Source organism: Symsagittifera roscoffensis, chromosome 10 (assembly GCF_963678635.1).
Source record: "Symsagittifera roscoffensis chromosome 10, txSymRosc1.1, whole genome shotgun sequence".
Lineage (NCBI taxonomy): Eukaryota > Metazoa > Xenacoelomorpha > Acoela > Convolutidae > Symsagittifera > Symsagittifera roscoffensis.
In genome coordinates this window covers 33,246,892-33,263,394 of record NC_087071.1, presented here as the reverse complement: position 1 = coordinate 33,263,394, position 16,503 = coordinate 33,246,892, and the positions used below count along the sequence as shown (strand labels likewise).

General features: G+C 34.8%; 1 protein-coding gene across 1 annotated transcript; it reads left to right on the top strand.

Annotated features, from left to right (window-relative positions):
* The first annotated feature begins 9,201 nt into the window (after window positions 1-9,201).
* Window positions 9,202-16,314, top strand: LOC134855578 (uncharacterized). The gene is made up of 3 exons (XM_063872116.1): window positions 9,202-9,342; window positions 11,447-13,655; window positions 16,214-16,314. Exon 2 carries the CDS (start codon window positions 11,454-11,456, stop codon window positions 13,653-13,655), a length of 2,202 nt encoding a protein of 733 aa, XP_063728186.1. The 5' UTR covers window positions 9,202-9,342; window positions 11,447-11,453; the 3' UTR covers window positions 16,214-16,314.
* The last annotated feature ends 189 nt before the right edge of the window (window positions 16,315-16,503 follow it).

Sequence of the window (16,503 nt, the reverse complement as noted above, 5' to 3'; positions counted from 1 at the left end):
AAGTCCGGTGCCATTGCTATCACTGACAATTGCACTCTGGCGCTAGATGGCGCGCCATTCCTTAGAGAGGATATAGATGTCAAGAGTATGTCAGAAGCAGACGGATATCCCAATGTAATACCATCCGGCGCAGTCCTCCGGTTAGAAGCTTTTGCTCTTTTTTGGGAGCTTTTGGGTTCATCACTAGGAGTAAAGTCGGAACTTTATCCAGTCGCGCCAACAAAACTAAAACAGACTGGGATCCAACCCCCTGATTCGACACCCGAGTCGAGATTTTTCACCTAATTTGAAGCAAGACTTGAGCGGTTTGAGCGGTTTTTTTTAGAATATTACGCTCAAAATCTTGCTTCAAAATGAGCGGTTTGAGCGGGTTTTGAACGGTTTATCTAAAAAAATCTTATAGGAAAATTGTATGATAACCATTTTTATTTTCAAAAAAAAATAAACGTAATTATTTTTCATCACGAGACTGTTGTATTTGGTTCAAATAGCCGGAGAAACTAGATTGAATCTTTTTTCAATGGTTTTTTGAAATTGTATGAAAGTTGTATGATTAGCATTTTTCAATACATTTGATGCAGGCAATTTTATGATAAGCTTTTTCGGTGTGAGGAAATGTAAGTTACGCATTTTCGGTTTATGGAGGTCAACCCGGGGTCACATTACCTTTCCAGGCCTTTTTGTTGGTTTTAATCGGTTTTCTTTATAATACCGCTCAAAAACCGCTTAAAAACCATCAAATCTTGCTTGAGAAACCGTTCAAAAATCACCGCAAGAAATGAGCGGTTTTTGAGCGGTTTTTTAAGCAAGATTTGAGCGGTTTGAGCGGTTTTTCCAAAAAAAAAAAATGCTCAAACCCCCCAAACCGCTCAAACCGCTCAAATTTTGCTGAAAAACCGCTCAAACCGCTCATATCTTAGGACGGTATCGTAGCCTGTCTCTGAGGACGAGTTCCTGAGAGCCACGAATCTTCAAATTTGGCTTTTAGGCATTCCCATCTTTTTTCCGTTCAGTTTTTTTTCTGCCTCAAGAGTCTCGCAACAAGGATTGGATTATTCTGATGTCCTCATATTTTTCATGATCTATTTCAGTTAAATTTCTCTTCGAGTTCGAAATTCAATCTATCATGGCTACCGGCGGCCAGCGTCCTCGTTTGAGCCAACGTTTCCCCTCGATCGTCATCAAGTGAGTATTTTTGAGTTCTGGCTTCAAATTCTCCAGAAGCGCAGGTTAGAGTTTGCAGTTCGCACTGCCTGAACTTCCCCGATCTCTATCTCTATCTCTATTTTTAACTCTACCTACTACTCAGAGACGATTAATTACGTTTTGGATGTAAAGTTTTGGATGTTGTATATAGTTGACCTGTATATCTTAGTCACTTGTTCATATGAACAACATCTACTCATTTATAAAGATCTCGAGTTGATCGCGCATGAATTTAGTCTATAAACAGAGCACAAGTTCTCCACAAACCGAAAGAAAAGCAAATTTCTGATAGACATGAAAACGATGAACAAGGGAGTGCTGATCAAAAAGCAGGTTGAGAGTGTTGAGAAAAAGTCAAGGGGACTGTGCTTTGAGCCAGACACTTCATTTCCTAACATGGACAGCACAACAAACGATATAGTACCTAACTTTTATTGGACACAAAAACCCTATCAATCAGCCCTCACATGAAGAAGTCTTAAGAAAAGTCCTGATCTTCGATAGAAAGCGTAAGTTATGTACCTTTGAGAAAAAAATTTCTCGTGGAACAAACCAATTTTCTTGTAGAACTTAATCATCTAAAAAAAATTGTTTTTCAAAATTATTTAAATGGATTAGGTCTTAATTTTCACAGCTTAAATTAATTGTTTTATACACTATTTTTTCTTTTTTTAGAAAAAATCCATTTTTCGCAGCTCAATTCATCATTTTTCATAAATATCTTACTCAAATTCGTTACTGGTTTGAAATGTGGCTCAATTTCAACTTCAAAAAGATCAACAAATTAAAAGACATCCAAAGTCATAAACTCTCTTTAATTTGAAAGGTTGGAATAATGCTTTCTCTGCACCCTCGGAACCCATCAGCAAACCACAGCAGGACTACCGTCGTCTACTCTGGTACCTCCCAATCCAAAGTTGAAAAATCATTTCGGAACATGGAATAATTTCTTTAATAATTATTAAAGTTCGCTTTTTTATATAAAATATTTACTACGCGTGAACCAGATAAAAATTAATTGCTATCAAACATCAAATCGTGGTTTATCCCCAGGCCCAAATAAAACATTTAGTGGTATCCAATGAGAAGAAGTCATTTCGAACGACGATTGATTTAATTGTTGATTTTCAAATTCAGCTATAAGTAAAAGTAAGAGCTAGAAGAAAAACAGTTTGCTCGACTCATTAATTTCAGCGGTTCAAACTTCTTCGAAAATCGAAAATATTTCGAAACTTGGAAAACGCCAATGCCGAATCTCTTCTTGCCCACATGCGCTCATGCACTGCCTACTAAGTTTGAACGTTTTGAGACTTTCCCCATCAACATCTGCACTGGCTGATGTACTTGTGCAACACTATTGGAACATATTTATCCTTCACGCCAATACTGTAACACCAGCGTCAAATTAGAGGTTCATCACTGGTGGAAATGGGCATAACACCCTCCAATGAGAGATCAAAAATATAATTTTTTTTCCAATTTTTATCACACGTTTTTTGAGAGATATTCAAATTTTTTTCTCACCATATAATTTTTTTTCAAATGCCAAGAGAATCCATTGGAGTGCGTGCAATTGAATCGTAAACTGCCTCTTGGCAATAAAAAAAATAGGATTTTTCAGAAATGCTGTAGATTCGCATGATTGGTCCATGTTACCAAGTATACTTAACATATTCCAGTACTTGTTGTATCCACAGACATCGAAATTGTGATAATTTTTGATGACGCCACCATCGAGCAGCTTTTAGCTTATAAGAAAGGCTCTTGGTCGCTCCACACCGTACAGAGCAATCAGCTTTCCGACAAAACTTCAATGAGATCGTCGCGAACAAATCTTCAGGGAAGAAAACGTCGCAAACAAATCAACCGTTAAATTTTCCTCTAAAAACACTCAAACGAAGACAGAATCACAAATTTAGTAAAACTCTTGCTTGCTAAGTAAAGGCAACGCCGACTTCGGAAACAGTAAAAGCAAACTTGCACAATGCTTTTTAAAGAAAGGACGCCAAAGCAAAGCGCTAAAATCATGTTTAGAACTATCCCTGGCACAAAACACAACCCAAACTTGGATGCCATAACCTGCAGTATGGGCTGTAGCATGGGGCCGAGAGCAAGTTGCCGCCCATTTATTTTGAACGTAATCCTTTTGGCAAAGAACTTTCCAACTTGGATTAATTATGGCCGTTAAAAACAAATCTTCTGCAACATCGATAAATAACGGCGAATGAATAAGGCTGACAAAAAAATATGACTCTTTTCAAACTATTGTGAAATATGCAATTTTTTAATTTTTTAATTGCAGCTGATTTTAATTGTTCTCCTTCCTGTCTGATATCAGATCTCTTAGAAATCAAAATTTTTTCGACCTTTCAACAATTTTAATTCTACAGAGGGGATTACATGAGAAAAAAGTGATTTAGACTCTATCTCTGCGCTCAGCCCAATAACTTTTTTCTTTTTTGCAATTATTTCGAAATCAAATTTTTGTCCCTGTTGACCACGCAGAGCATCGATACAAATAAAGGATTGCCGTTTGTCTTCCCAAAGAATAGGTCTCAAGTAGCCCCTCTTTTCTCTTCCACTGATATGACCTCCACGGGCAACTTTGGCGGCGAAGGTTGATAAGGACAAAAGTAAATTAGCAAACTTAATGCTCATGGCCACAAAAGTGTTGCGCGCTTGAGAAAAGTAAACGCCATACAAACCTGTTTTCAATTTGAACACACCGGGAGAACGTTGCCACATCCTGCATGCTTATCAAAATTTTCGGTTCATTTTCTTGAGATTACATGAGCATCAAGAAGCAACATCACAAGCATTTGCTTGAATAGAAGGACTGTTCCTTGAAATTGGCGTAATTGCTGAAAATGAACCATCGCTGCATTTCCTGTGGTATGAGGATGCCATTACAAGTGTGATAACATTTGAATACACTCGACGTATTGTCCAAGCCCGGGACTCCTCATCGGATATCCAGAAAAATCCAATTTAAAAAAAACGGCACGTGATAGAACCCGTTTTATCTTGAAAAAAATATAGAGAGTTAGCTGTAGGTAATGAAATAATCCATTGCTTCTGAATTCTTAAAGGACAGCAGTTGTGTTTAAGGTCCAATTTTTCTCTACAAAAAAGCAATTGGCTTTTCCGACTAAATATTGATGATGCCTGAATGCCTGAAAAATATAATTCAAAGGTCCATTGATGATATAACTGAAAAACCTAGAAAAAAATTGTCGCCAAACTCGACATCACGTACATAAGCATTCATCTTCAATTTACATTTCAAGTTCCGCTATTTTGGTAAAACAACACGCCTGATCGTCAAATAGTCAGCTCCAAAATTCAAAGGTCAAAATAATTCTTTCGCATAATGAAGCACTCACGTCAAAGTATAAATTGCTCCCCTTTAATAGATCCTTCTGGTCGCCTTCGATTCAAGGTATTTATAACCATTATTTCTGAAATCTACTTTATAAGCAAACGCATCATCATAATTGATGGAAATCAGCTATCTGTTTCTCCTCAAAAAATTTGGTTATCAATGTATGGGTCGTCTGAAAGCAATTGAACAATGCTGTCTCAAAAATTTTATCGCTACTTCGCAGATCGAACTAAGTTACGTCTTGCAATATAAATCTGGGCGAAATTGTCTGAAGTGATGGCTTTTTCGGACACTATTATGTAAAGATTGCGCCAAATGTTGGAATTTCAGTTAACCTTTTTGATCACAAGAGCCATTCACATAAAAGCCAAATTTTTGAGTTATTTTGGGTTGAAAGATCGATCGCAATGCGTAGAACTTCGTCATGTTTCTTGTCAAACTATGTATTTAACTGTACGCCGCAGAGAAGAGAGAGAGAGAGAGAGAGAGAGAGAAAGTTAGACAGACAGACAGTCTGAGAGAGGGAAGAGAGAAGAGAGAGGGAGGGAGAGAGAGAGAGAGAGAAAGAGAGAGAGAGAGAATAGAATAATTAAGGTCTGATCTCGGCTGAGGCCTTTATTTTTGACATCAAGCCTTATTAAAAATATTGATAATTGTTTGCATTGAAATATTAATTTAAACCTTGAACAGAGGTAATGTCGGAAAGATGTTGTAGAAGAGGAGTGCAAAAACTTGAAATATATTTTTTGGAAAGGTCAAATAAGCAGGTGACAGTAAAGATTGTTATTGAAAAAAAACTACCACTAAACTTTTGACGCTTGACAATTCTGAACAAGTGATACGTTTAAGAAACACTGTTCTAAAACAAATCTAATATAAATATTCCCAAAACTTTTGTTAAAGGTTACGTTGGCGTGATAGTGTGGTTATTGAAAGCTAAACAGATAATTTTCGTCGTTTAAACGGTGCGGTGCTAGGATAAAAGGGTCTGATCTACAGTAAGGCTGTTCGTGACTGTAAACAAAGCGAAAACATTGGAACATTTTAGGAATTATTCGAACACTCTGAAGCACAAAATTGATTTTCAAAAAACTTGAGAGCAATTTTTGTCATAAAAAGTTTGGATTGGGGTCTTCTAGGGTATTTGGTACTAGATTACTGGGTATCTGAAAGCTCTTGTCGATTTCTAATTTTTCAAAAATAAGAAGACATGAAACTGAGAAAACAAGATCGGGGTTAAAAAGTGCCTGACTCTATCCGGCCTAAACAGATAGCATGACAGTCAACCGGTATATTCAAATTGTTACTATTGACAAATTATGTGTAGATATACCAAATTCGGACATGTTTTATCAGACACGGCAAACACAGTTCGAAAAGACCACAAAAAGTAGAAAACTCCAAAAACTCGAGTTCAAAAATTTTAATGAACCCAGGTTAAAAAAATTACATTTAAAAAAAGTCCACGCAGCATTGCTTCTAAATCAGACATAAGCGAAATTGCGAAACAATTTCAGTGAAACTTTAATCAAATAAACATGTTCTTACAAAACGGAAGAAAAAATCGAATCCGCCAAAAATTTTCTAAAAAAGATAGATATTTATCGCGTAAAATTTTTTAAAATAGTTCGAAGATCCCAAATTTTTATTTTTTAAATATTATGTTCCGACCTTTGAAAAAATAGACTGAAAACTTGTGCTCGGACGTTTTTTGTCTCTAGACATCTGGCGACATTTTCTTTAGCCTTTTTCGACAATTTGGTGCAATCGAGTGTGGGATGACTTCGCACTCAAGAGCATAAGAGGTAAAAACAACTCACTGTCAACAAAACAATATGTTGGATCGTGGAAAGGCTTGCACGTAGCAGAAGAATTTCTCGCGCCGCAAATTGACTGAAGAAATTCATCATACCACGTTCTGCCTTGTAGAGCAGTACAATAATTGCGAGTCCGTTTGTGGATCATTTTATCAACTGTCAACATTTTCTTGATGTAGGTACTTTCACATTTGTTATACTTTGTCAGCCCTAATACCAACAGAGTTGTATTATTATTGTGATTATTTGAGAATGGTTACTTTTGTGAAATAAAATATTTCAGGTTTTTAGGATGTATCACTTTTATACAAAAAATTTGGAAGCCGTACTGAAAAAGTGCATTGCGGCCATCTTTTTATCTCGATTTCTCGGTGACTATAGTAAAAAATGTTATATCAGTCAGATTTTACGGAATCAGAAAAAAAACAGTAATAGTTTCAAAAGACTGCTCTAAATTCAACTCCTCAAAGTGGCATGAAAATTTTGCGCGGATTCAGCAAAAATTTCGACTAGTCTCGAGACAGGGAGAATACTAAGATTTTTGGACAACGCAAACCAAAGTCGAGTTAATTTTTTGTTATAAAATGACTTCAACGTGAATAAAGTTGTTCAATGTGTAGAAAACTTAAAAAAATTTAAGGTTCCAAAAAAAATTACCAAGAGCGAAACGTGAGAATAGGATAAAAATAACATAAGTTTCATTACATTTCAGACTAGATTATGTCTGCATTTGATTTGTCTTTAATAAGTTCTGCTCCCAATAGTTCATAATTTCGTTCGTTAAAGTGTTATAATGGCATAAAAACCGGTATTTTGATAATGCGCTATGGTGACCTACCGGATTCGAAAGTTGCAAGGCAATTTACGTATCCTGTCACGCCCAAGAAAAGGTTACATGCCGAATAAAATTTCAGAAACGCAAAGTAAAACTCGAAACTGTGTGCAAAATTTCAGATGTTTTTTCATTTGTTTTCTATCTAATCGCAAAAAGTAACATCATTTTTTTCAATTCAATCGCAAAAGGTAACATCATTTTTTCCGATCCAATCACAAAAGTTAACATCATTTTATTCCAAACTGTGTCCTGTGAACATTGTTAAACGTAATTGAACGGGTTTTCCATACATATCTCAAACCTAAAAGTTAGTCCTTTGCTGCCAGGAACGAGTTGCTCGACTATTGTAACGTTTTTGAAAGTCCAGCAAATGCAGTTTTGCGACTGCAATTCCGTAGTCGAGAAGCAATTTTAGGTTGAGCACTAAATCAAAATATACCTCATTTGTGTCGAGAGAGCACAGTTTTTTCCAAGTTCAATTATTTATGAATTAAAAAATAAACGACAAACCGATAAATCAGATCGTGTAAAGTATAAAAGGTTTCTCAAAATTGCCTCAACATTCAAAGTTAGCCCATATAGATACGTAAATTGATTTAGAATGGATTAAGTGGATTTTTACGGTAGAAAAACAATCTACAGTGTATTTTATTGCATTAAAACGGATTCAAATCAATATAAACGGATTTTTACAAGGTGGCGAAAATCATCAAACTATCAACAAAATTGATCTTAACAGCTCCTGTTTTTTAAAACATGAGCAATCTTGTGTACTCAAGAAAATCGTCATCAGCGCTTCAGGGGGCAAAACTCACTCGAGGAGGTTTTTATACTGCAAACTATTGCGCTTTCAGTTTAAAAAGGTTCAAAAAAAAGATCCCGCGGTAATGAGAAGTGAAACTTTGCAAAGTTTGTTTAAATGTCTTTTTCTTTATCAACTTTCTGGACGGAATTAAAAAAAAAACCGTTTCACGATTTAATTTTTGGCAAATTAAGCAGGCTCCCTAAACTTAACATCTCAGTTTCACTCCATTAATTTTTAAAGCTCCTGCTAATGCGTTCTTGAAAACAAAAAACTGAAAATTTCACTTTGTCCCACTAGTTTCTTTTTAAGTTGCTCATCTGTATTTTTTGTAACTACTTTTCTCATCTCAATGATTAATTTTTTTAAGTTTTGCTCACGTCAAAATTTAACGGATAAGCAGTTAGTGTAAAATCATGAAGCAAATTTAAACCGTGAAGTGGATTATTTGGTTCAACTTAAATAACTAATCACGTTTTGAAAAAAAAATGTTAATGATTATAATCAGTTTTTCGTACTATTTACAATTAAGGCTCCAAGTGATTAGTAACAATTTTTAGTTATATAACCGCACGTTTTTTCCACAGTAATTAAACTGTAGGCGCGTGACTCTAATCAAAATGTACGAAGACATTTGAATTTTTATGCCATAACTGTACCTCCACGGAAAAACATAGCACTCAAAATCTAAATTGGGGATGCTCTGCCTCATTATAGTCCACAAGAACATATAAAATATTTTGAAAAAAAATGCGTTATGAAGATTTTCTTGTAACAAGGCTGGGGGGCTAAAAAGCCATGATCTTTCTAAGCTATCCTGCCACTCTCGCTTGGCCTTCCCCCTAACGCTATCAAAGCTTGATTTAAATAAACCTAAGCAGAACCCATTCTCAGAAAACAAAACTACAAAGAAAACACATGCAACCACAAATGGTAAAATTTGTTTTATTTTCTTGATGTAAAACCAAGCATTATGCAGATTTTTATAAGCTTTTAAAAATTACGTGATTAAACCTGTAAGAATTAGACATTTGTTTGACTCGCTTTGTTTTGTTTTGTTTTGTTTTGTTATAAAGCAATAAAAAATAAATGTGGTTAGTTTTTGATCTTATGCTTTCTTAATGCAAGCAAGCCATAATGACAAGCAAGCCATATACACTGAGTAACCACAGCAAACTAGCAAATCACATCACAATTTCTTTTATTTTTGTATAATCAATAACCAAACTCCAGTAAATTCAAACAGCAATTTTAATTTGCTTCAGTTTGTGATAATCTAACAAAAACTACGCAAACTCAGGTTAGATTAGATACCTTTTTATGTTATTCTTGATTTGTTTTTTTTTGTAATTTTTTGCGGGTTTTATATAGCGTGATATTTTTGGTTAATTGTTTTGTAGCTTTCTTCCGTTTTCATTTTTTTTGTGACTACGGTTGAAATCTCTACGTTAGGTTTTTGTTTTTGACGATGATTTAGCCTCAGTTGATCTAATATTGAACGGTTTTCAGCCAAACCATCCTGATTTTTTTCTCAATTTTTGAGTCATGCCAAAATGTAGCAACAGCCATGTGTTATTGGCCTGTGGGAGCTGAATCAGCTTTTGGCCAGTGTTTTTGTATGCCTAGTCATTTTTTGTAGTATCGCCCAGTCCCGCAGTGACAACAATTGATTGCAATTGGATTTATACAGATAACATAGCAAAAACTTGGTTTGCTCCACTAGTTTGATTCAAATCCATTTTTCTTAATTTCTTTTGTTGCATTTTCATAAGAACTTTAAAAACAATGAAATTTCAATATGAATATTTTCATCCCGTTTTTTGCTTGCGTGTTTTTTTTGTATTTTTTCTATAAAGATTACATTAAGAAACTGTAAAGATTAAATTCAAGTTTTCTCGACTATCTAACAATCGAAAAAATTGGGAACAAAATTATTATGCATAGTTTTCATAGTGTGTTGATGTTCGGCATAAAGGAAACTATGAGCATAACTAATAGGTATCTTTCTACATCAAAAATAATTATTTCTTATTTGAATTTTCTTCATTTTCTTCAAGTAGAAGTTCATTTGCCTAACAAAATGCACCTAAGCGGTTGACAATGAAAATGAATTTTGAAGAAAATTTTCTTAGTTTTACTTTTGATTACCGCGGGAACCTTTGGAGTTTCAAAATTCAAAAAGGAATCCACTAAGCTGCGAAATGAGAAATGTATCTAAATGTATTTAATTTTAAGAATCAGAAAATCCATTTAAGGCAATTTATATCATTTTCTTAGGTATTAAAACCCATTTTTCTACACCGTAAAATTCCGTTCAACTCTATTCTAATTTGAATAACGGACCTATTTAGGCTACCGTAAATTTATTTTCATGCAGCATACTATCTGTACAAATTATTTAAAAATCAATTTTGACAGTTTGGGGCAAATTTTTGTCCCTATAACGTTACGACTTGTGATCGGTAAAAAACTGACTCTTACAATTATTTCTTATCGTTCTCAGCTGGTACTTCTAACTGTAATCCTTTTGTGTGATCTCAAGAAGCGCGATCATATTGTAACGTGGCAATAAGATTCTAGGATGATTCCGTCCTTCTGCCTCCGAACACTTCTCTTAATTAGTTCTGTTTGCATAAAAGCATTGCCTATCTATTCATTGGCTCACCCATTTTCGCATACGCCACAGTAGTTGTTAAACACAATCATATCACCCCCTGCGTTCAAGAAATCCGCAGACTTTAGGCAAAACGTTTAATGCTGCTAGTAACACGATGCTGTTTGTAAGTTTAAGTGCCATTTTTCCATCTTTTGCAAGGTGTATTTAGCAACCTCTCGCGGATCTTTTGCCCTATCAGCCAATTGGCATCAGTACTCTCGCAATATTTCACTAAATAAAATCAAGTTGATTGATATTATCCAGAATCCACAAATATTTTGTCTTTGAGCACTTTCTTAAGGCGGTTCTGAAGTAATCTTTTATCAATCCTTGCAAACTGATTTTCGCAAAAATTAAATTCAAATTTTTTGCATTTCAAACGTTCAATTAACAAAATTCAAAACTAAATTTCAAAAAAGAAGTACACATATCAGTTTTTGCTGACATTTTGTCAATACAATTGACAATCAGCTTTATCTGTACGTTTATACAATACAAATTCAGCGAATCTTTGTTTAACCGAATCTTTTTTTGAAGCGTTTGTATCGGCACAAAATTTAACGAGTTTTTTTACATATAGCACCATGATATTGGTCCTTAGGTATTAGGTAAGACACTCAAATCGCTTACAATTAATTTTTTTGGGTAATATGCGTCATTTACTACAACAAAAAGCCAAACATTCATTTGTCAAAAGTGCGCTTCTCCAATGGCATACAAGGAAAAATTTCACACCTTACTATTTCAGACTTTACATGTCTTTCAAACCCATATCAGAAAACGCTGAAGTTGTTCAGCGAGAACGAGACAAAATCCTTGAATTGGTTAGACTATCAGTCAAGAACCGGACGGACTATTGCGAGCTTAACAATTATCTGCAGATATTTCAAACGAACGAAGACGAGAAGTACAAAAAAGAAATGAAAAAATTTTTCTACGAACATTACTCAGAAGCCTTATGGGCCGAATTTCTAGTCAACCTAGAACTTGAAGTCAAGAAAATTCGAAAAAAAGAACTGGGACAACTTGTTAATGGGACGCAAGAAATTGACGCACTTGAAAATTTCTTTCCGTCTCTGGAAAAGCTCATTCCTCTCATGAAAGGATGCCTTGAAGATAAACTATTCGATCCCGGAAAAATTCTAGGTGACATTTGGAAAACATTGAACAATCAGTATGAGCGGATCAGAGTAGTAAATATACACGAGAATGACTTTTTGCTGGCCTTGAAAAGCCATGTAAATTGTCTCCTGACAGAGCTCAACGCAAACAGTATCTCCGAAATTCCTCTCATACAAAACAGTCCGACAATTTCAGATCTTATCAAAAACATCAAGTCCATAACGTCTCCTTGCGCAAGTTCTGCGGAAACACAAAGCCACAATGCGCTGAGATCAAAAATGCACAAACTTCTAGTTGAAAACTCAGATCAATTCCGAACATCTTTCCAGAGAAATCTACTGGAACCACTAATGAATGAGTATCGTAGCCCGCCAGAAATTGAAATACTTGACAATGCAACTGACAAAGATCACAAGGTTCTCAAAGTGAACTGCTGCGGAATAAACATCAATCGACTAAAACAAGAGATGCAGAAAATAGATGTCACGCTTACCGAAACGCGCGTTTATGCCACGAATCTTTTCGTTGTTGACAGTGACTTCTCCGGTATCGGCGCAAACTTTACTGTATCTAGTCCCAAAATCAAAATTTTGCATCCAGAAACAGTTTTAGATGTCTCCGGCATTGATGCTTCTAACGCCTGCAACCCAGAAAAAGCCGAAGATGGAGCAAACCCCGGGGCTTCGGGAGCAGAGGGTGTCCACGGTTACCATGGGATGAGTGGGGGTAATGTGACTATTTGCTGTGACGAAATAGAAGGGGCAAGCAACTTGAAAATTATATCTAATGGGGGAAATGGGGGTGACGGTCAGAATGGCGGCAATGGTCGCGACGGAAAATCTGGTAAAGATGGCAAATCATTGAACTGCAAATCACAGAACGATTTTTTATCAAAATTTGGAAAACTAGAGTATATCGATGACGTGAAAAAATTGGCGTCAAATCTAAAACCATTCGAAATTGAATATGACGATAGTAGTTATTTTTTTGGTACGAAAAGCGATTTGTATTTTCAAGGCAAATACGAAAGCATGAAGACAACGTTAATTCACTATCGGTACCGGGGAAACCTGTGGTTTCGAACCTTGGTCCTTGTCAAAGGTTTGCCAGGCACTGATGGTTCACAGGGCGGAAATGCCGGTGCTGCTGGCGCTAAAGGAGAAGGCGGGTACCCTGGAATAGTCGAAATTTGTGGCTTAAAATCATCAAACTGTATAGGAAAGGAAGAACTAATGAAAAAGATTGAAGCATTCCCAGGAAAAGACGGCAAAGACGGATTTCCCGGAAAGCCTGGAAATGGAGGCCGAAATGGAAATAAAGGCGCGGACTGCGGACGCGTGGAAGCTAATAGAGAGCAGTTTGTATACTTTGGAGTTCTGGAACTTTATGATGACCTCAACGAGACCAAAAGGAGAGTTTGGTCTGGAAAATCCAAAAAGTACTTTGGAATTCAAGAAGTTGGAAAATGGCCGCTAGCGGATTTCTACAAAGAACATGGAAAAAAAGCTATACAACGATCCAACAAACGCCAGAAAGTTCGTAAAAGACTGATTGTCAGAAACGAAATAAACCAAGAAATGAAACAAGCCATGAAAAAGAGCCCACATGTAAAAATTGGAGCATTGTTTCAACAAGAACAGAAAGAAGAAGTTAAAGCTGAAGAGCATGTACAGGAAAACGAAGTAACCAAAACACATCGTATTCAAAGTGTCGGAGCTGAAGAAGTGAAACAAAAAATCAGTTTCACTGTTCCGAAAAAACGAAAAAAGCTCGAAGACAAAAACTTTATTGGTGTACCTCCGTTTAAAAAAGTCGAATACCAAAACACTGTATAGGTTAGAGCCAATTTTTTCAATTCTTTCCTTCCAATAGGAGTGTTACAATGTTTTTGTGCTCGTTGTAATTTTCTGCAAAAAATTCTTGTTTCTGACGGAAAAGATGTTGATTGAAGAGAAGATTGATTGTTGAACTGAAACTTCAAACCTAAAAATTTTTGGGGGTTCAGGAATTGCCAATTTTACCAATTTAGGATGGTGTTTTGTACTTAAAACTCCACAACGAAAACTTTAAAGTCGATACTGAAAAACACAATTTTTTGGTTTCGAAATGATCTTTATTAGCGAGCATTTTATTCCCGTGCAACGACAACAAACCTGCTCGCAATGCTGCAAAATTTTGGAGGTTTTTTGAAAGTTTTGGTAAATATTCATGTTCACACGCCATAGCAATTACAAAGGTTGTTAAACCTGTAGTAAACGTTATTTGAATAACTTAGCTTGTCTAATTTCATCCATGATTTGAAAATTCTGACGTAATCAATCGTCGCATCTGCTACGCGTTAATAGGAGATTGGCAATCAATATTTGTACCATCATACAGTTTCATAAAATTTTATGGACTAAACAATTGTATGAAAAAAAAACGAAGTTATTTTTCACACTACGAAACTTTTTATACGCATATTTTGCCACATTCTGCAAATAAATAACAAGCTTTGTGCTATACTTATTATCTCAAAAAAGTTTATTAACAAAGCAAAAACAAATTTTCGTACCATTAGTTTGTAATGCAATTTTTTTCCATACTATGAAAATGTATGATAAGCTTTTTTTCCGTCAATAAAAAAAATATCCTTTTTTGAAGTTTTGTATTCCAACCGAGAATTTTCGGTTACAAGAAAACCCAAATTTAACTGGCAGATACCACGCATTTGCTGTTATTAGACACCCAAAATAATATTAACATTTTCACACAGAACTATTTACCACAATTTTATTTTTTAATAATAGCTAGAAAACTTTTCTTCAAAAATTTTGGTGAGTGAGAAAAGAGGCCTGTTTTTCTACAAATTGATTTTTATCTTAGCATTTGAAAACAAAAAAAATTGTGTCTATAAAAAAATTGTTGCTTGTGATTTTTGGATTTTTTGGAGGAAAAAATCAATCTGGACTAGGTTATAGATACATATTATATGTTCTTGCATGGAAATATTTGTTTCCTAAAATGTATATTTGAGCACGGAAGCAAAATTTCAACCAAATAAAGATCTTAAAATATTCTATTTCTATGGATAATTCAACCTATACATTTTTCATAAGTGAACTCATATGATAAAATTGTTTTGTTCAAAAACTTCTGATTTTGATCCCACAGTTGATTTCATGTAATCAAAACTATCACTAGTTTGTTTGGTTTGAGTTTTGAACCAATTTAAGATAACTTTCGAGATAAAACTTTCAATTGAAAAAAGCCTATCATACAATTTTCTGCTTTGATAGGATCTTTTCCATAAACTCCATACATGAAATTGTATGAGAGACGCTTATCTTGTATGAATGTCAGTTCGGGATGGTGAAAATTTTCCGGATATCCAAAAAATAATATCAATATAAAAGAAAGACTGTTATGACTTTTATAATTTGGTTATTATGATTTTATTTTGATTACTTTTTTGATTATTATGATATTTGGTTGATTTGTTTTGTTTTAACTAAAATCATGAGTACGATTTCCAGTATTATGATTAATATGATAATTTGTATTAAAATTTTTTCCTTTTTTTACAATAACTATTATGGTTTTTTATGCTTAGCATTATGATTATTTTTAACAACCATGCCAAATTTAGTTTTTTTAGGGTATTTGGGGTTTTTGAAAACAAAAATTTTACATCTCTTTCATTTAGAAAGTAATCAAATTGAAAAAAAAAAATTGAAGGAGCAAACTTTTTTCAAGACTTCTTTCACAACTTATGAGCGACGCTTAAAGCAATGATATTTTTTATGATTATTGTTTTTAATATTTGAAGCAGGGGCGGATCTAGGATTTTCTCGAGGGGGGAGCGGATTTTTAAAAAAAGTTTTCGTAAAATTTGTCGAGCTTATTTTTTCTTTAGGTCGAGCATATTAATTTTTCGAGCTCTCCCAAAGCGCTAAAAAGACCCTGTTTTAGTTAAAAAGACCCTGCTATAAAAGATTTTTTATAAAATTTGAATTAGAATATTTTTAACTCCAAGCAGATCAGTCTACTCAGAGTTTTTTTTTCAATTAATATCTGAGGAGTATTTTTTCAGTTTTTGGTTTCTGAAGAAAATGTGGGTTTTTTGGGGGGAGGTACAACATGTTACGACACCAAGAACCGTCAACTGAATTGGCAGAAACAGACAGTGGTGAAGAAACAGACACTGCTAACGAGCCAATTGAGGAAAGTGATACGAAAAAGGCGTTAAAGTTTTTCAAATATCTTCTTCGTGAATCTAGCTTTCCCAGCAAGAACCATTCAAAAACACTGAACAAATTAATGCAACAGGAAAGCTTTAATAAACTCTCATTTCAGAACCGTAAAGAGAGAAAAAAGTTTTTGGCAAATGTAGATAAATTGCTTACTGTTATAGAAAAAGAACTTATCACAAAGTCATCGCCAGTTCAGAAAGAATTTTTACATGATTGCATTAAACATACATCTACGCTGTTGCACTACAATTTACCACCAGATAATACACAAGAAAGGCTGCTGCAATTTCAGCGTATTGCTTTTGAAAGATACAAACAAGATTGTACCATACAGATTCGACAAGACATTGAAAACATTGTCAGCGTCAAACCCAATGCGAATGAAAGTCCTTCAAAGGCTGTCGACTTTCAATTTTTCTGCGACAATTTAGTGCTGAAAAGTCTGGAACAA

What these genes read in the sequence shown, in the direction of transcription:
- LOC134855578 (XM_063872116.1), top strand. Translation starts at nt 11,454, where the DNA reads ATGTCTTTCAAACCCATATCAGAAAACGCTGAAGTTGTTCAGCGAGAA.